Source organism: Martes martes (assembly GCF_963455335.1).
Source record: "Martes martes genome assembly, chromosome: 5".
Classification (NCBI taxonomy): Eukaryota; Metazoa; Chordata; class Mammalia; order Carnivora; family Mustelidae; genus Martes; species Martes martes.
Genome location: NC_137892.1, coordinates 120,244,021 through 120,270,358, shown reverse-complemented (window position 1 = coordinate 120,270,358; position 26,338 = coordinate 120,244,021). Strand labels below are relative to the sequence as shown.

The following is a 26,338-nucleotide window of genomic DNA, read 5'->3' as shown; positions in this document are numbered from 1 at the left end:
TGGGTTCTGTAGCCAGTAGATGAGAGAATTAGAATTTAGACCCAGGCTGTCTGATTCTAGGACCTGTGCTCTTGACCAAATACCTTAGTGTCCTGCGAAACCAGTTATTTTGTCCATTTCACCATGTCCTCTTATTTTCCCCACCGACAGGAAACTTTTTTTCTTGTACCTTTTCTTTTGTTGTTCTATCTAGCTTGATGTTTTCATTTAGATCTTTTACTATTCCTCTGGATAGAAATGTTGCAAATATTGGCACAAAGTAGCCATTTTTTGGTTTCTATCACTGCCTTAATGATCTTTTTAACATTATGAGGCTTTGGAAAAATACAACTTAGTGTTTTTATTTCTTGTGGCAGCATTTTCATTAGGCATAAAAAGTTAAAGCTTTATTAACAGTGTATGTTATTGTTATTTTGATAAATTTGCTAACTTTTCTTTTTTTTCTTTTCCCTATTTGCAAGGAAATCTACCATTGTCGAAGGCAAATAAAATACAGCAAAGATAAGATGTGGTATTTGGCAAAATTGGTAAGCCAAAATGACATTACCATATAATACTTAAGAAAAGAAGCTATGAATTCTCCCTCAGGATTTAAAAAACTGAAAAAATTTGTCCTGGTTTCTCCAAAAAGTGAGGAATATAATTACATGTTTAGACAGTTGGTAGGTAATCCACAAATGATTGTCCAGAGATGAGTGATTTTGCTTAATTTTTACCTTTCTTCTGAGAAACTGAATCATGTTGGATACATAGATATTTAGCCCAAAGGCGTCAGGAATCTGTAAGCTAAGAGAATCTAGGAAGCAAGCTCATTTATCTTAAAAGTTGATTCAGCCTATTTCAAAACCATTGCTTTTTAAGATTTTTCCTGGGAGAATAAAATTAATCTGTGAGAGAAGACAAAGCCCCAGATAAATAAAATACACTTATCCTGTAGAAGAACTTGACTTTCACGCCTAATGTGGTTCTCGCCACTCTGTGATTTCTGTTATGTCTGCTCTCTCGATATTACTAAAACATTTATAATCGAGATGTTATGGTTAAAATATTGAAGTTTGATTTTTGACTTAAAGAGGGTGGCATCCCTTCTCAAACTTGTTTTCTTCTTCTCTGCCTACGTTTTGTTATCTATTTTTATTTTAATTTTTAAAATCGTGCACCCTCCAGTTTTATTGAGATATGATTGACATATAACTAGTTAACTATTCTTAGAAGTTGTTTATATTATGTAAGGCTTTTCTTCTCATTGCAAAGGGAGATTTGATTTTGTAAACTAATTTATCTTTTCATGTCTGTTACCCTTTAATTCTAGATACGAGGAATGTCCATTGACCAGGCTTTGGCTCAACTAGAATTCAGTGACAAAAAGGGGGCCCAAATAATTAAAGAGGTAAATTAAGATATGTGGGGAAGGAGTGCATAGCTGTCTTGCCGGTGTTAGTAAGCTTAGCCTAAATCCTGAATTCCTTGGTGTAAATGCATAGTTCATATAATACAGATTCAGGGCACTCAGTTTTATTAATGTCCTTGTACCTTAGGAATGTTGTACCTTAAGTACTTTTTTTTTCTGGAGATGCTTTTATTTGCACCAGACATTTATTCATTTTTTACTGTATCTGTATGATAAATCTTTGTTTTAGTGATTTGGAACTTGATAGATTTTTTTAGAAGATTGATTTTTTTGTTTGTTTTGGCCAGTTCCATAACTGAGAGCTTATGATTTTATACCTAATTGGATGGAAAGAGCACTTGCTGAGACTCAGAAGACCTAGAGTCTTGTCTTTTCTGTGACAGTTTCTAATGTGATGATGGGCAAAGCACTTAACCTGTCTGGTTCCGTTTTTCTTATTGTAAACTGGGTGGAATTGGATTAAAAGATTTCTGAAGACCCTTCCACCTCTGAATGTAGCTGAATATAACTGAATCAGTTTGTGCAAATGTGCTAATGGCATTTGTGCTGAATCATTTTAGACACATGGCATTTGTTGGTTTGTTTTTTTTTTGTTTTTTGTTGAGGTTTATCAGTCATGTTGATTTTTTCCAAGAACCAGTTGCTGGTTTCTTCGATCTGTTCTATTATTTTTTTAGTTTCTGCTCTAATTTCTATTATCCCCTTCCTTCTGTTGGCTTTAGTTATTGTTTGTTCTTTTTCTAACTCCTTTAGGTATAAGGTTAAGTTGTTTATTTGGGATTCTTGCTTCTTGAGGTAGGCCTATATTGCTATATACTTTTCTCTGAAGACCGCTTTTGCTGCATCCCAAAGGTTTTGGACTGTTGTGTGTTCATTTTCATTTCTCTCCCTGTGTTTTTTAAATTTCTTCTTTGATTTCCTGATTGACCCATTCATTGTTTAGTAGCATGTTTAACCTCCACCTATTTGTGGTCTTTCCAAATCTTTTCTTGTGGTTGACTTCTAGTTTCATAGTGTTACAGTCTTTAGAAAAGGTGTATGGTATGATTTCAGTCTTTTTATATTTGTTGAGACCTGTTTTGTGACCTCATATATGACCTATTCTGGAGAATGTTCCATGTGCACTTGAAAAGAATGTGTATTCTGCTGCTTTAAGATGGAGTGTTCGGAGTATACCTGTGAAGTCCATCTATTCTACTGTGTCATCCAAAGTTGTTTTTCCTTGTTGATTTTCTGTTTAAATGATCTATCCATTGGTGTAAGAGGGCTGTTAAAGTCTCCTAGTATTATTGTATTATTATCCATTGGTTCCTTTATGTTTGTTATTAATTGTTTTGTGTGTTTGGGTGCTCTCATATTCAGTCCATAAATATTTACAATTGTTATATCTTCTTGTTGGATGGATTGTGATTATATAATGCCCTTGTTTGTCTCTTTTTATAGTCTTTGTTTTAAAGTCCAGTTTGTCCAATAGAAGAATTGCTACTCTGGCTTTCTTTTGAAATTCATTTGTGTGATAAATGTTTCTGCACCCCTCATTTTCTTTTTTCTTTTCTTTTTTTTTTTTTTTTTAAGATTTTACTTACTTGACAGAAGAGAGATCACAAGTAGGAAGAGAGGCAGGCAGAGAGAGAGGGGGAAGCAGGCTCCCCGCTGAGCAGAGAGCCCGATGCAGGGCTTGATCCCAGGACCCTGAGATCATGACCTGAGCCGAAGGCAAAGGCTTAACTCACAGAGCCACCCAAGTGCCCCCACCCTTCACTTTCAACTGCAGATGTTTTTAGGACCAAAATGGGTCTCTTGTAGGCAGCATATAAATGGTATTTTTTTTTTAATCCATTCTGGCACCCTATCTTTGATTGGAGCTTTTAGTCCATTTATATTCAAAGTAATAATTTATTCTTTTAAAGTAATTATTGATGGATGAGTATTTATTGCTATTTTATTACTTGTTTTGTTGTTGTTTCTGGAGATGTTCTCTGATCCTTTCTTGTCTTTGTTACTTCTGATCTTTCCTTTCCTTTGCACTCAAAGAGTCCCCTTTACTATTTCTTGCAGGGCTGGTTTAGTGGTCACAAACTCCTTTCGTTTTTGTTTGTCTGGGAACCTATCTCTCGTATTTTGAATGATACCCTTGCTGGATAGGGTATTCTTGGCTAAAGATTTTTCTTATGCAGCACATTGAATATATCATGTCATTCTCTTCTGGCTTGCTAAGTTTCTGTTGAGATCTCCAGCTAGCCTTATGGGTTTTCCCATGTAGGTTAAGGGCTTCTTTTGTCTTGCTGCTTTTGACATTTTTTTCTTTATCACTGTATTTTGTAAATTAAATTATAATATGTGTTGGTGTTGGCCGCCTTTTGTTGATTTTCATGGGAGTTCTCTGTGTCTCCCGGTTCTGGATGTCTGTTTCCTTCTCCAGATAAAGGAGGTTTTCTGCTGTCATTTTTTGATGTAAATTTTCTTCCCCCTCTTTTCTCTTTTCTCCTGGGACTTCTACAATATGAATGTTATTATGTTCAATGAAGTTACCGAGTTCCCTAAATTGGTCCTCATGTCCCATAATTATTCTTTTTTTCTTTTGTTCAGGTTCATTATTTTCCATTGTTTTGTCTTCTAGGTCACTAATTCATTTCTCTGATTTTTCCAGCCTGCTGTTCATTGCATCAAGCCTGTTTCCAATCTCCTTTATTGCATTCTTCATCTCTGATTTTTTTTTTTAAACTCTTATCTCTGTGCTACAGGTCTCATTGATGTCTTCCATTCTTTTCTCAAGTGCAGTGAGTGTCCTTATGATCATTGCTTTAAATTCTTTGTCAGGCATGTTGCTTATATCTGTTTTGCTTAGTTCTCTGGCTATGGCCTTATCTAGTTCTTTCATTTGGAATAAATTCCTCCATCTTGCATTCTGTTTAATTCTCTGGTTTCTTATGTGTTAGAAAAGCTAGTTATGTCTCCTGTTCCTGAAAGTAATGACCTTATGAAGAAGAGATGAAGTAGTGCCCATGGCCTGGTGCTTCAGGGAGTGTCTTTGGTGTGTGCTTTGTGCCTTCTTCTGTTGTGCTCTGGCTGTTCTATCCTTTGGGTCATCCGCAGAGGTTCTCCTTGCCTGTTGTGGGCAGTGTTTGGTCCCTTGCCTGAATGTGGCAAGTTTTAACTAGATGTGCTCTGGTCTGCTTGTGAAATGAGACGTGTCACCATCTCCACTGGAACTAAGTCCCTGCAAAGCAGGGAGACATGGTGTAGACAGGGGTTTGTACTGGTCTTTTGGGGGAGGGGCTTGCCCCACTGGGTCTGAGGCAAGCTTGACTGAGAGGGGCAGTCCCACCAGATCACAGGGGGTTGGGGCTTGGTGGAGGCAAATTAGGCAGTCATTGTTGGTGCTGAGTGCTTCCCTGAGGTGATTTTATGCTGAGGGTTGGGGAGGGAAATGTCACCACCCACTCCTTTGTTCATAGATTTTTCTGTGAATGCTGCCTCTCAGGGAAGTGCTCTGAGAAGAGTGAATAATCTCCCCACTGTGTGCCCCCGGGTGCTCTTCAGATCACTGTTTCCATGATGTCTTCCCCTGGGTTGTTTACCTGCCTTCTCTCCAGGGGTGGTACAGTACCCTCTGGGGTCTATTCCCAGCCAACCCTGATGACCATTAAAACTCCAGGCATTAAGCCCCACTGTTTGTAAGAACTCACAAAATTTAGCCCCTCTTGTTTTCCAAGCCAGTGGCTATGGGGAAACATTCTTGTGCATTCCCGTGTACTCTTCTCTCACTCTTATTTGCAACAATGGCTCCCTCTCCTCTGCAGCACCTGTAATCCATTTCTCCCCTAAACTGTGTCCCTGTACTTCCTACGTTCCTCAATGTGGATACGTGGTGTTTTTATTTCAAAATGCTGGGTTGAGGACATCTGGGGATATCAGCAGTATTTTCTCCATATCAGTTAGTTCTCACGTAAAGCGAGATCTTTTTAGTTTAGTAGTTCAGCAGTTGAGATCGATTGGTTCAGACTTCAAGAGGTTCCGTTGTAATGCCTATATTTAATTTAGTTCAGAATGCAATGACTAAGTATTTTTTGTGTATTCAGCTTTGTATTGTATTCATTCTCTTTAAATGAGTGAAAGATCTAGGTTTTTGATTTTTTTAAAAGATTTATTTATTTGAGAGAGAGAGAGAGAAATAGAGAAATAGAGCGCTTGCGTACATGAGCGAGCAAGGGGAGTGGCAGAGGGAGAAAGAATCCCAAGCAGACTCTGCTGAGCACGGAGCCTAACAGAGGGCTCGATCTCACGACCCTGAGATCATGTCCAGAGCTGAAATCAAGAATTTTTGCCTAACCAGCTAAGCCACCCAGGCACCCCATGGTTTCTGTTATTTTTAAAAATGTGTTCTGGATGGGGTGCCTGGGTTAAGCCTCTGCCTTCGGCTCAGGTCATGATCTCAGGGTCCTAGGATGGAGTCCCGCATCGGGCTCTGCTAAGCAGAGAGCTTGCTTCCTCCTCTCTCTCTGCCTGCCTCTCTGCCTACTTGTGATCTCTCTGTCAAATAAATAAAAGCTTCAAAAAAAAATGTGTTCTGGAGCAGGTTAACTTAATTAAAAATATCTAGAGTATAAATTTAATAATTCTTAAAATTTTCAAGTATGATTTTCTCTACTTGTTTGATGTTTAATGGTTATTTTGGATCCAAAGTTTAAGAATTTTCCATATAATTTAGCTCTTAAGCTTCTTGAACTTTTTGACAATCTCTGACTCAGAGGCATAATGCTTATCACCAACAGTACTGCTACCAGTGCTGCTGTTTCCTCCTTTCCAGCTCATACATTCCATTGTACACTTAGCAGGATGGACCGTGTTGCCTGCATTTGCAGTTCTTGTCTGAAGAAGGAAAGCTCAGTGTATCCCTTCTCCTTAGTACTGTTATCATTTAATATTTTTTTAAAATTAGCTATAAAACAGAGGCATGTGATTAGCAGTCATATTATAGAGATAACAGTAAGAAATGAGAAATTTAATTCCATTTTAGTTCAGGGTCAACCATATCAATGCCTGTCTTTTCTTTGTTTAAGGTTCTCTTAGAAGCACAAGATATGGCAGTGAGAGACCACAATGTGGAATTCAGATCCAATTTATATATAGGTAAGATGTTTAATATTCTTAGCATTGGGAAATGTCTTCCAATAGTGATGCTGAGTTCATTATCTAACAATAGTCTTTGATACCTAACTACTTAGGACTGGGTTTGCCAGTGAAAATTGCTGGTAATAGCTTATTCTTCTGCCTTCAGCATGCTAATGTTAGTCTGTTATAAATGGTAATAACCTCACTGCTTCATTGTTACCTGTTCTGTAATGTGAATGAGACCATGAAACCTATTGCCAATAATTACTTAATAATGGGTACCAAGATGATGGTACATGGAGTGGTCCTTTAATCATGATAAAACGAAGAAGGAACAGAACTATTTATTTATTTATTTAAAAGATTTTTATTTGTTTATTTGGTTGAGAGAGGGAGAGCAGAGAGAGAGCAGAGGGGGAGAGTGAGAGGGAGAAGCAGACTTCCCGCTGAGCAGAGTCTGACCCGGGATTCCGTCCCAGGACCCTGAGGTCACGACTTGAGTGGAAGGCAGACACTTAACGACTAAGCCACCCAGGCGCCCCAGAGTGATTTTTTAAAAAAATAAATTCTTTGTCAACCCTGAAAGAGGTAAATAAAGAATCACAGATGAATTTTAAAGAGTATTTATTTATCATGGGCCAAGCCAGGTGCCTAATCCATACAGGTGTCCCATAATTTAACCTTCCAATTACCAGAATGGGAAATCTGTTGAATTGTAAAACCCAAGGCTCAGATGATCCAGATGTGTTTGGTTCCCTTTGTTACTACATTCTGAAGCATTATCTCAGGTTTTGTGTACTTGTTCCATATCAAATTAAATTAACATAAGTGAAAATGCTTTGGGAAGCATGATGCACCATACAAATGTGAGGGATTTTTTTGTCGCATACCTTCATACAGCTCTTTCTAGAAAGAGATGAACGCTTATTACAAAGCTTATTACAAAGCTCCCTTGCCCCCCTCTCAGCACCAGAGTAAAGCGACGCGGTGGGTGGAGTTGCTGTTTTCCTCTCACTTCAGCAGCCATTACTCCAACCTCAGCAATTTTGTAATCAAACAGTGATGTTGATGTTGAAGCGAAATTTTCACAGTCTGCTAAACCTATGTGTAAGGAGAACTGAAGATATTTTAAATTGAAGATAGGGATTACTGCTACTCTCCAAATAGAGGAAAAAGAGCTGAATCATTATGGGAGAAATTAGTTGTGCATTATGATTTTTTAACAATTAGGGTAAAAACAAACCATCTAATTTTCTACTTTGTTGCATTCCACCTTACTGGAGATGTTTATTCTGGTTAAGTTAAAATCTTAACCTCAGCTCACCTGGAATTGATGCTGGCAACCACACTTACTCCTGAAATTCAAATGAGTTACGATTTTCAATTGAAATATCTTATTTTAAAGCTGAATGTTGTATAACTGATGATATTCTGATACATGACTAGATACAGAGAGAAATCGAAATGGCATCTCAGAAGATGCAGGGCCATAGTAGTTACTCATAAGCTTTTTCTTCTGAGAACATCATGAATAAATAATGCAGGGAGGGCCCAGAATCATTGGAAGAGATGAAATGGATGAAGAGCAAGACCATTTGCTTAAAACCTCTTGGTGACCTTTCCTGTTTTATGCCTGGATATCAAATCTGATTTAATTACTTTTATTCATTTCCATAGGAATATGGTCTTCTTAGCTGACAGACAAACTTTGTAATGGAACTCAGATACAAATGAAATAGAATTTGTCTTTAGATCCTTTTCAGTAATCTTAGTAAAGTGAGAAAAGGTGAGGAGCTTAATCTTGTCTTCCCAAATGGAGCAAAGTCCACAAAAATAAACTTAACCAGTTCTACATGAATGGGCCTTTAATTCATCCGTCTCCTTATGCACATTTCTGCTGAAAAATCTCTACTGTACCTGTACCCTTTTTTCATCTAGTTTTGTGTAAAAATCTCTTCTCTTGAGTAGGGCTGTTAAATTTTGATTTGTCTTATGATTGTAAAAACTCATTTGCTAAGTATTTTGCTGCCTAATTGTTTTATGAAGGTAAAAGAGAGGAGTACCTTCAGGAAGATGAAGTATCTTACCGTGACGTGTCAGACATTTTATCTCTGGTTTTGTCAAACTTTCCTCATAAGAATCATGTGAGGTTCTTAGGAAAAAAAAATACAGATTCCCAGGACCCACTGCAGACCCACTGGGTCTGAAACCTCAGGGGAGAGGCTTGGAGAGTTATTTGTTGAATAAAAGCCCCAGTGATTTGTACCTATAAAATACAAGAAAATGATTTTTCTCATTGTATTCTTGGAAAAGGCCTAGACATTTCATTCCATGGATAAATGTCTTTTAGAGTTTTGAAAGACTAGTCACTTGTTGGCTACGATTTCAGCTCAGCAGTGGCTCCTCAGTCTCTTGACATAAGTAAGTATAGGCATTTTAAGGGAAGTGCTTTTTTGGTAGTGTGTGTTCTTATTATATGGTAATTCCTTCAAATGCCTGTCATCAGTCTAAAGCTAATACCTGCTGTAGCATAACCACAGATTTTGAAAATTCATTTCCTTTTCAGACTTATAATGATGACTAATGGCACTGTGAATAGACCTTAACAAGTGGACATGGACTAATAAAATGTCACTGCTTAGTGATTCATGGCATCTAAAGTGATTTACTTTAGGGGAAGTGATTGACTGACTTTGTAAATCATTCTTCTGGGCTAAGAATGATGAAGGGGGAAGAGGGTTTCCAATTTTAAAATGTCAAGATTCACATTTACCTAAATACTAGTATATAGGAAATATTGACAGTATTTTAAATATTCTTGATACCTATTGGGCATCATCTTCAGATGAGCATCATCTTGGGCATAATTTTTTTTTTTTAAGATTTCATTTATTTATTTGAGAGAGATTGAGAAAGAGCACAAGCAGGGGGAGTGGGAGAGTGAGAAGCAGCCTCTTTGCTGAGCAGGGAGTTGGCATAATCTTTAGGCTGTTCCCATTTTTGAGGTGTCTTAATGTTTTTTCTCTGATTCAGAAAGTTTTTGAGTACCTTCCACATGCATACTGTCCATACAGTTAGGTGATGGTATATCTTATTAAAGCAACTTAAGACATTTAGCTCATATAGTTTTGTTTTTTGACAGTAGTAGTCCTTTGGAAGGATATATAAATTGTGTTTCTGAGTTGGAACAAGTGATACACGTCACTAGTACTGTATGTACTTGGAAAACTTTGAAACTTATTTTAGAATTTGAGCAAATTTATCAGATAGCTATACTAAAAATATATTAATTAGCAGAGGTTGTAATTTCAAAATCATTTCTATTCCTCGTTGCATATGAACTTTAGGGGAAATACAAAAGACATATAGAAGTTTGGTTGAAGAAGTGACTTTCACAGATTAGCCATGAACACTCAGATAAGGTAGCATATGGTTTGAGACCAAAAAGAGTAATATAGGTAAATAGTAGGAGTAGAGAAGAGGAGGTCAGTATTGGTTAGAAAAGTGATGGTAATTTTCTAGAAGAGTTTAGCTTTGGAAGATAAGTGTTTGGGTATCTGAAAGAGAAAGATTTTCAGAGTGGAGTAAGCACAGGAGCTAAGGCACATAGGTTGGAATGAACATTAATTGTGTGGTCCAGTGAGTAGAATAGTTGAAGGAAGCAGAGGGTTGACCTTGAGTAGATAAAACTGAAAGGTGGATTGGGCCTAGATCCAGAGGGCTGAGCATGGCAGGCTGTGGAATTTGGTTCACATGATAGTGAAGAGGATGAACAGAAAGTTTTGGGGTAGGAGATTTATGTTACTAAGGCAGTGTTTTAAGACTATTAACTCTAAAGCAATGGTTTTTAAATTGTGCTGTGGGCAAGGGTGCAGCCCAGGGTAGAGCCTGGCACCCGGCAGGAACTTAGAAATATTTGGTGAGTGAATGAATGGCACAGTTTTGGATCTCTCCCTACTCGTGTTTCGGTTAGAACAGAGCCACAGCACAGTGGGCTTCTATTTATTGTTTCATTTTCATTGAAGTGGTTCTATATAAATGCACTTAAACTCCTCACATACAGAATTAGTAAAAGAGACTGGAGGAGGGGAGAACAGAAACCAATTTGCAATCTATACTCCTAAGTCCTAATTTCATTCTGACCTCATGGTGGCTGTATTGCATATTACCATTACAGTGTATTAAAGAATCCTGGTGGTTCAGAAGAATTGATGCTTTTGTTCTGACATAAGAAAATGTGGCATTATGTGGTCCAAGATAAGCACATGGTATTTTACGGCTTTAGGATGAAATCATGACTGGCAATTAGCAGTTACTGATGTTTGCTCTTACGTATTTGGGGGAGATGGAAAATGGTGCTTAACACAGACCCTGGTAGACCGATCATTGTGCTTGGATAGGTTATGTAGTACTGCATAGTTAGCTAATTCAGATACTATTTTCACTGGAGTAGTGTTCCTTTGCCTCAGACTATTTGGAAATGGGTCCTCAAATTCAGTAGAGTTGCAATTTTGGATAGAAGTAGCCATTGTGTTTGTAAAATGCCTTTTAGAGGATTTCTACACTTTTTCTAGTGTCATTGTGCTTATTTGTGGGTTTCCTCCTGACAGGTGGATCCAGAGGAACTAATGGTACTTCATTCTAAAGTGATTTGTGTAATTTGGCTTTTTCTTTGGTAATTCCTCAAACACATTTCTTTAGTGCCCAGTGATGAAGTTGGTGTAAGGACAGTAGCTCTTTCCTTATCTCACAGGGGCCCTAGGCAATTTTCTTAACCACTCCACTCACATCCTTAGCTTTCTCTCTGGCCAGGCTAGGATGGTTCTGCCAAATCCCATTTCATGAGAGGACTGTAGTTAGAGGGTTATCAAGCGTATACTTTGACACCGTCCCTGTATTTATAAAGTTATTTCACAGTAAGAATATAAGAATGGTGAGTATTGAAGTGGATTAATTTGATATGTCTTCTATAGGTTTTGGCTTTTTAAAAGGCTTTATTAACTCAAGGAGTAACTGACTGAATAAATTCAGAAAATAGCAGAAGGTGGATATTCCTCTGATTCACTGTGGGTGAAAACTGGTGAACAGATTTCTTCTTAACTGGTATTTGAAAATTTTTTCTTAATTTTACAGGGTCAGACGTTGATGCGCAGAATTGGGGAGGGGAGATGAGGGAGCAGTTGTGATGTGGGAGTTCCTAAAACTGGCCATAAATCAGAGTTACTGGGGGAAGAGGCTTGGTGTTTGTTCAAATGTAATTTCCAAGGTACACCCCAAATACAGTAAATTAGAATCTTCAGAGATGGGGCCTCAGCATCTGCATTTAAAATATGTTTCATAGGTTAGTCTGACGTAGCCAGAGGACCAGCATTTGGGAACTTTTGGTTCCAGGGGCCTTCTCACCATAGTTGGAATAAAATAAAAACTCCTTACCTCAGCCTTTAGGGCTCTTGGTAACCTTGTCTTCACCACTGATTTCTTTCCCCTGTTTATACCACTCTTTGCCTTGTTTACTGTGCTTCAGCAGGCTGGTATTTTTTCTGTTTCTAAAACAAGTCAGCACACCAGTTAGAATGGCTAAAATTAACAAGTTGGGAAACGACAGATGTTGGCAAGGATGCAGAGAAAGGGGAACCCTCTTACACTGCTGATGGGAATGCAAACTGGTGTAGCTAGTCTGGAAAACAGTATGGAGTAGTTTGTCAAAAAGCTAAAAATAGAGCTACGCTAGACCCAGCAGTTGCACTACCATGTTATTTATCCAGACAATACAAAGATAGGGACTTGAAGGGGCACCTGCACCCCAGTGTTTATAGCAGCAGTGTTGACAACAGTCAAACTATGGAAATATCCCAGATTTCCATCAACAAGTGAATAGATAAAGAAAAAATATATATATATACATATATACAATGGCATTTTTATTCAGCCATCAAAAATGAAATCTTACCATTTGCAATGACATGGATGGAACTAGAGGGTATTGTGCTAAGCAAAATGAGTCAGAGAAAGACAGGTATCACATGATTTCATTCTTATGTGGAATTTAAGAAACAAAACAGATGAACATAGAGGAAGGGAAGGAAGAATAAGAAGAAAACAGAGAGGGAGACAGCCATGAGAGACTCTTAACTATAGGTAACAAACTGAGGGTTGCTGGAGGGGAGGTGGGTGGAGGGATGGGGTAACGGGGGAGATGGGCATTAAGGAGTGCACGTGATGTAATGCACACTTGAGTGTTATATGCAAATGATGAATCATTGAATTCTGCCTCTAAAACTAATAAAACACTATATGTTAATTAAATCAAATTTAAATAAAAAAATAAAACAAGCCAAGCACATTAGATATTAGATATTAAATAAAAAAATAAAACAAGCCCACCATTGCATCTTTGCATTTGCTTTTCCCTCTACCTGGAAAACCATGCCCATAGACTGCATGGATTCTGGTCTTAGTTAGATTGAATGTCTCTTCCTCAGAGATGCTTCTTAGTTAGATCGAATGTCTCTTCCTCAGAGATGCTTCTTTTTTTTTTTTTTTAAAGATTTTATTTATTTATTTGACAGACAGAGATCACAAGTAGGCAGAGAGGCAGGCAGAGAGAGAGGGGAGGAAGCAGGCTCCCTGCTGAGCAGAGAGCCCGATGCGGGGCTTGATCCCAGGACCCTGGGATCATGACCAGAGGCGAAGGCAGAGGCTTTAACCCACTGAGCCACCCAGGCGCCCCCTCAGAGATGCGTCTTGACACCCACTGGTCTGATGTTGCCTCCAGCATCCCATCAGTCTCTCTCACATCACTGTTTAAAGATTTTTTTTTTTTTAATTTATTTATGACAGGGAGAGAGAGCGAGAGAGGGAACACAAGCATAGGGGAGCTGGAGAGGGAGAAGCAGGCTCCCTGCTGAGCCCAATGGGGCTCGAGCACAGGGCGCTAGGGTCATAACCTGAGGTGAAGACAGACACTTAAGTACTGAGCCACCTAGGTGCCCCTCCCACATCACTGTTTAATTCATTGTACTTGTCACTAACTGGAATGATCATGTTTATTTTCTTTCTCCTCTAGAATGTACACTGCATGGAGGCAGGGCCCTGGCTAGTCTTGTTCACTCTTTTCTCTCCACACCTAGAATAGAGGCTGGTCCTTAATAAGCACTCCAGAGATACTTGTTTTGAGACCGATCTGCTCTCATCAGCCAGTGAACTCATGGAGTCTTAGAATCTGGTCGAGGAAAGGACAGATATTGCTCAGGTGATGAGCTATAGTCTTGGGGATGCAGTCATTTCCTGTAACTCTCTCTGTCTTCCCTGTCTAGCTGAGTCGACGTCAGGGCGAGGCCAGTACCTGAAACGTATCCGATACCATGGCAGAGGTCGCTTCGGGATCATGGAGAAGGTTTTTTGCCATTATTTTGTGAAGTTGGTGGAAGGTCCCCCACCTCCACGTGAGGCACCGAAGACGGCAGTCACCCAAGCCAAAGAGTATATTCAGGAGCTCCGCAACCGGACGATTATTCACACTCTGTGATGGGCTTTCAGACTCCACAGTGTATCCATTTTGCCATTTATTTCTTATCAACCAGAAATTAAAGACAAATGTTTTTAATGGTTTGTACTGAGTTAGTGCAGTATGAAGTATAATTGCTAATTTTATATGAATATTTATAAGGCTTTGCCTGTCCTTTTTGAACCTCTGGGTATATTTATGCATTTGCAACTTGGAAGGGGAAATCAGCTTTAAACAGTATAATTCAGAAGGCTTTTTTGAGTACCTTTGGAGGGGGATGTAAACTTGCCACGTGCAGGTGGCAGTTTAGATATTGGCCTTGAGTAGAATGTTGCAGAGTAAGAAAGCTTGTCCTTGTTTCCTTTGATTTTTTTTCTTGAGACTGGGGAGGAGGTGGTGGAGGTGAGCGTAGATACATGTATTTTAGGGCACTCTGTAGTTGCGTTTTTGCTTTCACTGTTGGCATAGGCCAATGGGTGAGGCATTCTATATTTTCCTTTACTGCTTTAGCAGTAACTTGTAATTACAGAAGTTTATTAGATACATTAATCTAGAACTCCAAGAACCCTTTAACTGAGAAAGTTTTCTTCTAGTTAAATAAAGACTGTTTTCATGTCTCCTTCCAACAATGCTTTCTATTGCTTGGATATCTTGTTCTGGATTGATTTATTTTTCAGAGTGAATTCAATTACTGAGAGAATTGAACCAGTCTGAGGGTTGCATTCTAAAATAAGACAGTAGGTGGCACTCACTTACCTCTTATTAACAAAATTGTTAGTATTAGAGTGAGTGTTCAGCGCTTGTTGGCTCTCATTGATAAGGAGTGTTTTCACTGACAAGAAGCGTTTGGTCCACAGCCCTAGTCCAGTGTTACTCAAACTTTGGTATACAGAGGAAGAACCTGGGGTACTTTGCTTGTTAATACAGACTTCTGGGTCTCGCCCCCATGATTCTGATTCACCAGGTCTTGTGAGGGGTGAGTATCAGAGGTCTGTATTTTAAAAACAAGGAGGATTTCTGGATGGTTCTGTTTATAGGGAACCGCACTTGAGAATACTCCTCTAGTCTGAAGAATGTGGCTGTAGGGCCATGTTTTAAGATGGCATTAATGATTGCTACTGCTTACTGGAACCTCATTATTTACCAAGCTCTGTGCTAGTATTTTACATAAGTCTTCACAATATCCTGCAAACCATAGGTGTTATTTTGTTGCTTTATAAAGGAAGAAACTAAAGCACGTAGAATTCAAATAACTATCTCAGTGTCACACAGTGTGTAAAAATGTCAGAGCGATGATTGATTTAGAAACTAGATTTCTAAAGTACCTGTTTCTGTATACCTAATGAATGTATAGGTGGGTATTTTTGCCTCTCTAGTTAACGAAATGCATGGGTGAAAAGACAGAGGGCTCAGTGGAATAAGCCACCAAGGCTTAGGACAGATTCATGCTGGGTCATAAGTTATTGGGGCATGGATTCATGGAAATAACACTGGACTGGTAAAAGGCTACCTTCGTTCTAGTCCTGGCATATTCCCTAAACAGAAAGAAGACTCTGGGCAGGTCCCTTCCCTCCCTGACCTCTATTTTATTCATCTACAAAACAAGAGGTTCCTTGTTTCTTGTAGATCACCTTCAGAATCACTTGAGCTGGTTAAAAAAATGCAAATTCCTAGGTGCTACTCTCACACTAAGTGAATACGAATCTTGAACTTTTAACAAGTGCCCCAGTGACACATACTGGAGAATCATTGGACCAGAGGCTCTCTGTGCTCTCTTTCAGATGTTCTTACCCTGGGAGTTGTGAATTCCTCAGGCATGATTAAAACAAACCAGGTGGTGATGTGGATTCCATAACTATTTTGAAAGGATTAAGGGCAAAGGAAATGAAGGAAATTTGCTGTGACCTAAGCTGAAGTCTTCATTCATCTGGAAATGCTTTTGACATGTGAAAAAGTGTAATAATAGCTAACATATAGCACTATGTATTTAGTACTGTTGTAAGAACTTTATGTACATCCCCTCAATGAATCGTTCCCATTGCAGCTGGTGCAGTGTACTTCTGGTTAGTTTCTATGGCCAAGACTGCATTTTCTGACATAAATGAGCATATTGGCTCTTAAAGTTTAACTTTATATGTTCAGAAACAATGTCTGTTAGTTATTATTTTTTTTTTTTTAAAGAAGGCTCCATGCTCAACTTGTGGCTTGAACTCATGACCCTGAGATCAAGAGTTGTATGTGCCACCCCCTGAGACAGCCAGGCACCCCTGTTAATTATTTTTAACGGCAATCTCTGAATGCTTGTAACTTCCTGCTTGATCAGATAATGATGGAGTGTAGCACATTCAGAAAGTGCACTAATTACTGGTATATAGCTCAGTAAATGATCAACTGGTGAACATGCTCAAGTAACCCAGTGGATAGAACATGATAGTAACTCTGAAGTCCCCTTCCTGCCCTATCCCAGTCATTACCCTCCTCCTTTCCCCCAAAGTAACCATTATCCTGACTTCTAACATATGACAGAGTTTTTTGTTTTGTTTCCATTTAAAAAAATTTTTTTTAAATTAACATGTAATGTATTATTTGCTTCAAGGGTACAGGACTGTGAATCATCAATCTTAGACAATTCTCCACACTCACCATAACACATATCCTCCCCAATGTCCATAACCCAGCCACCCTATCACTCCTCCCCACCCCACCTCCAGCAACCCTCAGTTTGTTTCCTGAGATTAAGAGTCTCTTATGGTTTGTCTCCCTCCCGATCCCATCTTGTTTCATTTTTTCCCTCGCTACCCCCCATGATCTCTCCCTGCCTTGCCTCTCAAATTCCTCATATCAGAGAGATCATATGATAATTATCTTTCTCTGATTGACTTATTTCTCTTACCATAATACCCTCTAGTTACATCTATATTGTTGGAAATGGCAAGATTTCGGTTTTTTTGAAGGCTGCATAGTATTCCTGTGTGTGTGTGTGTGTGTGTGTGTGTGTGTGTGTGTGTATACACATACCACATCTTTATCCATTCATCTCTTTTTTATAAGATTTTGTTTATTTATTTGACAGATAGAGATCCCAAGTAGGCAGAGAGGCAGGCAGAGAGAGAGAGAGGAGGAAGCAGGCTCCCCGCAGAGCAGAGAGCCCGACGCAGGGCTTGATCCCAGGACCCTGGGACCATGACCCGAGCCGAAGGCAGAGGCTTTAACCCACTGAGCCACCCGGGCGCCTCTATCCATTCATCTCTTGATGGACATCTAGGTTCTTTCCATAGTTTGGCTATCGTGGACGTTGCTGCTATAAACATTCGGGTGCACGTGCCCCTTTGGATCCACTACATTCATATCTTCAGGGTAAATACCCAGTAGTGCGATTGCTGGGTCATAGGGTAGCTCTATTTTCAACTCTTTGAGGAACCTCCATACTGTTTTCCAGAGTGGCTGCACCAGCTTACATTCCCACCAACAGTGTAGGAGGGTTCCCCCTTCTCCGCGTCCTCGCCAGCATCTGTCATTTGCTGACTTGTTAATTTTAGCCATTCTGACTGGTGTGAGGTAGTATCTCATGGTGGTTTTGATTTGTATTTCCCTGATGCCAAGTGATGTGGAGCACTTTTTCATGTGTCTGTTGGCCATCTGGATGTCTTCTTTGCAGAAATGTCTGTTCATGTCCTCTGCCCATTTCTTGATTGGATTATTTGTTCTTTGGGTGTTGAGTTTGATAAGTTCTTAATAGATTTTGGATACTAGCCCTTTATCTGATACGTCATTTGCAAATATCCCATTCTGTCGGTTGTCTTTTGGTTTTGTTGACTGTTTCCTTTGCTGTGCAAAAGCTTTTGATCTTAATGAAGTCCCAATAGTTCATTTTTGCCCTTGCTTCCCTTGCCTTTGGTGATGTTTCTAGGAAGAAGTTGCTGCGGCTGAGGTCGAAGAGGTTGCTGCCTATGTTCTCCTCAGGGATTTTGATGGATTCCTTTCTCACATTGAGGTCCTTCATCCATTTGGAGTCTATTTTTGCGTGTGGTGTAAGGAAATGGTCCAGTTTCATTCTTCTTCATGTGGCCGTCCAATTTTCCCAACACCATTTGTTGAAGAGACTCTCTTTTTTCCATTGGACATTCTTTCCTGCTTTGTTGAAGATTAGTTGACCATAAAGTTGAGTGTCTGTTTCTGGGCTCTCTATTCTCTTCCATTGATCTATGTGTCTGTTTTTGTGCCAGTACCATACTGTCTTGATGATGACAGCTTTGTAATAGAGCTTGAAGTCTGGAATTGTGATGCCACCAACTTTGGCTTTCTTTTTCAACATTCCTCTGGCTATTCGAGGACTTTTCTGGTTCCATATAAATTTTAGGATTATTTGTTCCATTTCTTTGAAAAAAATGGATGGTATTTTGATAGGGATTGCATTAAACATGTAGATTGCTTTAGGAAGCATAGACATTTTCACAATATTTATTCTTCCAATCCATGAGCATGGAACATTTTTCCATTTCTTTGTGTCATCCTCAGTTTCTTTCATGAGTACTTTATAGTTTTCTGAGTACAGATTCTTTGCCTCTTTGGTTAGGTGTATTCTTAGGTATCTTATGGTTTTGGGTGCAATTGTAAATGGGATTGACTCCTTAATTTCTTTTTCTTCTGTCTTGTTGGTGTATAGAAATGCAACTGATTTCTGTGCATTGATTTTATATCCTGACACTTTACTGAATTCCTGTACAAATTGTAGCAGATTTGGAGTGGAGTCTTTTGAGTTTTCCACATAAAATATCATATCATCTGCAAAGAGTGATAGTTTGACTTCTTCTTTGCCGATTTGGATACCTTTAATTTCTTTTTGTTGCTGATTGCTGAGGCTAGGACTTCTAGTACTATGTTGAATAGCAGTGGTGATAACGGACATTGATGCCATGTTCCTGACCTTAGTGGCAAAACTCTCAGTTTTTCCCCATTGAGAACAATAGTTGCTGTGGGTTTTTCATAGATGGCTTTGATGATATTGAGGTATGTACCCTCTATTCCTACACTTTGAAGAGTTTTGATCAAGAAAGGATGCTGTACTTTGTCAAGTGCTTTTTTAGCATCTATTGAGAGTACCATATGGTTCTTATTCTTTCTTTTATTAATGTATTGTATCACATTGATTGATTTGCGGATGTTGAACCAATCTTGCAGCCCAGGAATAAATCCTGCTTGGTTGTGGTGAGTAATCGTTTTAATGTACTATTGGATCCTATTGGCTAGTATTTTGGTGAGAATTTTTGCATCTGTGTTCATCAAGGATATTGGTCTGTAATTCTCTCTTTTGATAGGGTCTTTGTCTGGTTTTGGGGTCAAGGTAATGCTGGCCTCATGAAATGAGTTTGGAAGTATTCCTTCCATTTCTATTTTTTGGAACAGTTTCAGGAGAATAGGAATTAATTCTTCTGTAAATGTTTGGTAGAATTCCCCTGGGAAGGCGTCTGGCCCTGGGCTCTTGTTTGTTGGGAGATTTTTGATGAGTGCTTCAATCTCCTTACTGGTTATGGGTCTGTTCAGGTTTTCTGTTTCTTCCTGGTTCAGTTGTGGTAGTTTATATGGCTCTAGGAATGCGCCCATTTCTTCCAGATTGTCAAATTTGCTGTCGTAGAGTTGCTCATAATATGTTCTTATAATTGTTTCTATTTCTTTGGTGTTGGTTGTGATCTCTCCTCTTTCATTCATGATTTTATTAATTTGGGTCCTTTCTCTTTTCTTTTTGATAAGTCTGGCCAGGGGTTTATCAATCTTATTAATTCTTTCAAAGAACCAGCTCCTAGTTTCATTGACTTGTTTTATTGTTTTTTGGGTTTCTATTTCGTTGATTTCCGCTCTGATCTTTATTATTTCTCTTCTCCTGCTGCGTTTAGGCTTTCTTTGCTGTTCTTTCTCCAGCTCCTTTAGGTATAGCATTAGGTTGTGTATTTGAGACCTTCCTTGTTTATTGAGAAAGGCTTGTGTCACTATATACTTTCCCTCAGGACTGCCATTGCTGTGTCCCACAGATTTTGAATGGTTGTGTTTTCATTATCATTTGTTTCCATGAATTTTTTCAATTCTTCTTTAATTTCCTGGTTGACCCATTCATTCTTTAGTAGGATGCTCTTTAGCCTCCATGTATTTGGGTTTTTTCCAGATTTCCTCTTGTGATTGAGTTCTAGCTTCAGAGCATTGTGGTCTGAAAATATGCAGGGAATGATCCCAATCTTTTGGTACTGGTTGAGACCTGATTTGTGACTCAGGATGTGATCTATTCTGGAGAATGTTCATGTGTATTCTGTTGCTATGGGATGGAATGTTTTCAATATATCTGTGATGTCCATCTGGTCCAGTGTGTCAGTCAAGGCCTTTATTTGATCTTTTGCTTGAATGATCTGTCCATTTCAGTGAGGGGGGTGTTAAAATCCCCTACTCTTATTGTATTATTGTTGATGTATTTCTTTGATTTTGTTATTAATTGGTCTATTAGTTGGCTGCTCCCATGTTAGGGGCATAGATATTTAAAATTGTTAGATATTCTTGTTGGACAGACCCTTTGAGTATGATAAAGTGTCCTTCCTCATCTCTTATTATAGTCTTTGACTTAAAATCTAATTTATCTGACATAAAGGTTGCCACCCCAGCTTTCTTTTGATGTCCATTAGCATGGTAAATTGTTTTCCACCGTCTCTAAATCTGGAGGTGTCTTTGGGTCTAAAATGAGTTTCTTGCAGACAGCATGTTGATGGGTTTTGTTTTTTTAATCCATTCTAATACCCTGTGTCTTTATTTTTTTTTTTAAGATTTTATTTATTTGACAGACAGAGATCACAAGTAGGCAGAGAGGCAGGCAGAGAGAGAGGAGGAAGCAGGCTCCCCGCTGAGCAGAGAGCCTGATGTGGGGCTCGATCCAAAGACCCTGGAATCACGACCCGAGCTGAAGGCAGAGGCTTTAACCCACTGAGCCACCCAGGCGCCCCTACCCTGTGTCTTTTGATTGGGCCATTTAACCCATTTACATTCAGGGTAACTATTGAAAGATATGAATTTAGTGCCATTGTATTGCCTGTAAGGTGACTGTTACTGTATATTGTCTCTGTTCCTTTCTGGTCTACTACTTTTAGGCCCTCTCTTTGCTTAGAGGACCCCTTTCAATATTTCCTGTAGAGCTGGCTTGGTGTTTGCAAATTCTTTTAGTTTTTGTTTGTCCTGGAAGCTTTTTATCTCTCCTTCTATTTTCAATGACAGTCTAGCTGGATATGGTATTCTGGACTGCATGGTTTTCTCATTTAGTGCTCTGAATGTTCTTTCTGGCCTGTCAGGTCTCTGTGGATAAGTCTGCTGCCAATCTAACATTTTTACCATTGTGTGTCACAGACCTCTTGTCCTGAGGCCCTTTCAGGATTTTCTCTTTGTCACTAAGACTTGTAAATTTTCTTGTTAGATGACAGGGTGTGGACCTATTCTTATTGATTTTCAGGGGTGTTCTTTGTGCCTCCTGGATTTTGATGCTTGTTCCCTTTGCCATATTAGGGAAATTTTCTACAATAATTTGCTCCAATATACCTTCTGCCCCCCTCTCTCTTTCTTCTTCTTCTGGAATCCCAATTATTCTAACATTGTTTTGTCTAATGGTATCTCTTATCTCTCAAATTCTCTCCTTGTGGTCCAGTAGTTGTTTGTCTCTCTTTTGCTCAGCTTCTTTATTCTCCATCATTTGGTCTTCTGTATCACTAATTCTCTCTTCTGCCTCATTTATCCTAGTAGTAAGAGCCTCCATTTTTCATTGTGCCTCATTAATAGCTTTTTAAATTTCAGCTTGATTAGATTTTAGTTCTTTTAGTTCTCCAGAAAGTGCTTTTATTTCTACAGACAGGGTTTCTCTAATATCTTCCATGCTTTTTTCGAGCCCAGCTAGCACCTTGAGAATCGTCATTCTAAACTCTAAATCTGACATATTACCAATATCTGTATTGATTAGGTCCCTAGCCTTTGGTACTGCCTCTTGTTCTTTTTTTTGTGGTGAGTTTTTCCACCTTGTCATTTTATCCAGATAAATGTATATATGAACAAGAGAGTAAAATACTAAAAGGGTGGCAAAGACCCCAGAAATATGTGTGTTAGCCAAATCAGAAGAGACCCCAAATTGTGGGGAGAAGACAGGGGGTAAAAAGAAGTTAAAAAATTAAAAAAATATATATATTAGACTGGTGAATAGAACAGAGCCACCCATTTGATTTTGGGTGTATTCTGGTCTCTTAGAAGAAATTACCTCCCAAAATTTTAAAGAAAAGCATACACACACACACACACACACACACACATATATATATATAAATATATATATATAAATTTGTATATATAAATATATGTTAGTATATATATATGTGTATGTATATATGTGTGTGTGTGTGTATATATATGTATATACACACACACACACACACACAAGTAAGGGTAAACACGATGAAGGGATGAATATGACTGTAAAGATGAAAATTAAAAAATAATTCTAAAAAAGGAGTTGTTAAGTTGGTCGGGAAAAGAAAGAAAAAGAAAGTGGAGAGAATTTGCTCAGGCTGCAGACTAGAGCAAAGCCCTGCAGTAGATTCAGGATATGTTTTGATCTATTAGAGGAAGTTGTATCCCAAAATTTTTAGAAGAAAAAACCGTATATGTATACAAAAAATAATGTTAGATACAATGAAGGATAAAATATGACTATAATAATGAAGGTTCAAAAAATTTTTTTAAAGAAAGTTATTGTTAAGATAAACTAGTTGAAAAATGTTAAAAGAGGAAAGAGTAAAAGTTAAAAAAATAGAATAAGAAGAAAAGAAAAAAAATAAAATTAAAAAAATTTGATTAACTTTGCAAGACGAAGGAATCATGGGGAGAAAGCCATGAATTCCATGCTTTGTTTTCCCCTCTGGAATTCCACTGTTCTCCTTAATCAGTGAGCTTGGTCTTGGCTGTATGTTCTTGCTGATCTTCTGTGGGAGGGGCCTGTTGTAGTGAGTCTCAAGTGTCTTTGCCCGAAGCAGAATTGTTCTACCCTTGCCAGGGCTGGGCTAAGTAATCTGCTCGGGTTCGCATTCGGGAGCTTTTTTCCCCAAAAGCTTTCTGTAGAGCTCTGGAGAATGGGAATGAAAATGGCGGCCTCCCAATATCCAGCCCGGAGGAGCCGAGAGCTCCTCAGTGTGCCCTCAGAGAAAAGCACTCAATCACTCCCGTCTCTCTGGTCTCTGGCCGTGCTCCGAGCTCACCTGGCCTGTGACTGAGCATTTCTGTCTCTGGCACACAGCCCCATTTGGGGTCTCCTAACCCAGCCAACTCCTGTTTCCAGAGAAGGAAGGTGGGTTTTTCCAGATCTGCCACTTGTGGGGTCCCTGCTCAAAGAGCAGTGGTCTGACAGTGCCACGGATCACAGTTTAAGGTAACCCTGAGCTGAGAGCTCATTCCTTTGCTCCGTCTCTGTAGCCAGCTTCCCCGCTCTAATACCTGTGAGCTCTGCTACACTCAGATACCCCCAATCCTTCTCTGACCCCACGGGATCTGACACCACGCTGTCCCTGCGAGGGCTCCACCCCCACTTAGCCTCTGGACTGATGTCCCTCAGTGGAGCAGACTTCTAAAAGTTCTGATTTTGTGCTCCGTTGCTCCGCCGTTTGCTGGGAGCTTGCCCCTCCCCCCATGGTCTATCTTCCCGTCGCTTTGGATTCACTTTTCTGCAGGTCCTACCTTTTAGAAAGTATTCGATTTTCTGTTTCTAGAATTGTTGCTCTTCTTCTCTTTGATCTCCTGTTAGATTTGTAGGTGTTCGGAATGGTTTGATAACTAACTGAACTCCTGTGACCTGATGTCATCTCAGCCTGCTACACCTCTGCCATCTTGTCTCCTCTTCTTTTAATTTTAATACAGAGGTTGTAATGATGATTTTAGTTGATTAAGATGAATGGGCCCAATCACATATGTAGGTTTAAAATAGGAAATGTTTTTGGAGTAGATGAGCTTTCAGACAGATTCCAAAGCAGGAGAAAATTGTGTAGGTGACATTATTAACACTTCTGGATTAGGCTCCTTTTCTTCTTCTTCTTCTTGTTTTTTTAAATTTCATTTTATTTATTTTGACAGACAGAGATCACAAGTAGAGAGGCAGGCCGAGCGAGGGGGGGGGGGAGCAGGCTCCCCGCTGAGCAGAGAGCCAGATGCGGGGCTCGATCCCAGGACCTGAGATCATGACCTGAGCTGAAGGCAGAGGCTTAACCCACTGAGCCACCCAGGCACCCCTAGGCTCCTTTTCTTAAGTCTCTGTGTCTGATGTAACTGTCAAGGGTCAGATCTCTATATGAAAGAGGTTTGTTTATTTTTAAGTCAAACCAGCCTACTGTGAATTTGAAATACCTTGGATGGAAGAGAAGAAATATCAGGAGGTGAATCACACTTGTGCATGCAAGTAAAACATTTTTTTTTTTTGTAGATTTTATTTTAATTCAAGTTAGTTAACATATAGTGTATTATTGGTCACAGTGGTGGTATTTAATGATTCATTATTTGCATATAACACCCAGTGCTTATTATTTCAAGTGCGCTCCTTAATGTCCATCACCCAGTTACCCCATCTTCTTCAGCAACCCTCAATTGGTTCCCTACAGTTAAGAGTCTCTCATGGCTTATCTCCCTGTGTTTGTCCTATTTATTTTCCCTTCCTTTCTTCTGTGTTCATCTGTTTTGTTTCTTAAATTCCACATATGAATAAAATATGGTATTTGTCTTTCTCTGACTGACTTATTTTGCTTAGCATAATACCCTCTAGTTCCATCCATGTCATTGTGAATGATAAGATTTCATTTTTTTTGACGGCTGAGTAATATTCCTGCGTGTGTGTGTGTGTGTGTGTGTGTGTGTGTGTGTGTGTATGTGTATGTGTGTGTACACACCACATTTGATGGCCAAGTAATATTCCAGTGTGCATGTGTGTGTGGTGTGTATATATACACACCACATCTTCTTTATCCATTCATCTGTTGATGGACATCTGGGCTCTTTCCATAGTTTGGCTATTGTGGACATTGCTGCTATAAACATGGGTGCATGTGCCCCTTGGGATCACTGTTTTTGTATTCTTTGGATAAATACCTAGTAGTGCAATTGCTGGGTCATAGGGTAGTTCTGGTTTTACCTTTTTGAGGAATCACCATACTGTTTTCCAGAGTTCCTGTACCAGTTTGCATTCCTACCAAGAGTATAAGGGGGTTCCCCTTCTCCACATCCTCACCAATATCTGTTGTTTCCTGAGTTGTTAATTTTAGCCATTCTGATCAGTGTGAGGTGGTTTTTCACGTGGTTTGATGTGTATTTCCCTGATGCTGAGTGATGTTGAACATTTTTCATGTGCCTATTGGCCATTTGGATGTCTTCTTTTTTAAGATTTTATTTATTTATTTAACAGACAGAGATCACATGTAGGCAGAGAGGCAGGCAGAGAGAGAGGGGGAAGCAGGCTCCCTGCCGAGCAGAGCCCGATGCGGGGCTTGATCCCAGGACCCTGAGACCACGACCTGAGCCGAAGGCAGAGGCCTAACCCACTGAGCCAGTCAGGCGCCCCCCCTTTGGATGTCTTCTTTGGAGAAATGGCCGCTCATGTCTTCTGACCATTCGTTGACTGGATTTTTTGTTTTTTCGGTGTTGAGTTTGATAAGTTCTTTATATATTTTGGATATTACCCCTTTATCTAGTAAATATCTTCTCCCATGCAAATATCTTCTCCCATTCTGTAGGTTGCCTTTTAGTTTTGTTGGTTATTTCCTTTGCTGTGCAAAAGCTTTTTATCTGGATGAAGTCCCAATAGTTCATTTCTGCTTTTGGTTCCCTTGCCTCTGGAGATGTAAGAAGATGTAAGAATTCCTGTAAGTAGATGTCATGGCCAAGGTCAAAGAGGTTGCTGCCTGTGTTCTCTAAGATTTTCATGGTTTCCTGTCTCACATCTAGGTCTTTCATCCATTTTGAATTTTATTTTTGTATGGTGTAGGAAAGTGATTCGGTTTCATTGTTCTGAATGCGGTTGTCCAATTTTCCCAACACCATTTGTTGAAGAGACTGTCGTGTGTGTGTGTGTGTGTGTGTGTGTGTGTGTGTGTGTATGTGTGTGTGTGTTGGCTATTCATTGCTACTTTGTTTAAGATTGGTTGACCATAGAGTTAAGGTGTCTGTATTTGGGCCAGTACCATACTATCTTGACAATTACAGCTTGGTAATACAGCTTGAAGTCTGGAATCGTGATGCCTCCAGCCTTGGTTTTC

The 26,338-nt window shown here is 39.3% G+C and overlaps 1 protein-coding gene across 5 annotated transcripts in view; it reads left to right on the top strand.

Annotated features, from left to right (window-relative positions):
* Positions 1-24,816, top strand: part of MRPL22 (mitochondrial ribosomal protein L22) — a 38,347-nt gene extending 13,531 nt beyond the window's left edge. For 2 of the 5 annotated variants that reach the window (XM_080804418.1, XM_080804415.1), the window contains 5 exons: positions 462-527; positions 1,313-1,390; positions 6,475-6,544; positions 13,843-14,075; positions 14,547-14,662. In XM_080804418.1, the coding sequence (XP_080660544.1) occupies positions 462-527; positions 1,313-1,390; positions 6,475-6,544; positions 13,843-14,054 (426 nt within the window). In that variant the 3' untranslated portion in view covers positions 14,055-14,075; positions 14,547-14,662. Of the gene's footprint in view, positions 1-461; positions 528-1,312; positions 1,391-6,474; positions 6,545-13,842; positions 14,663-24,649 lie in introns of those variants that run through there. The other 3 variants (XM_080804416.1, XM_080804419.1, XM_080804417.1) reach the window with 3 other exon arrangements.
* Positions 24,817-26,338: the final 1,522 nt, after the last annotated feature.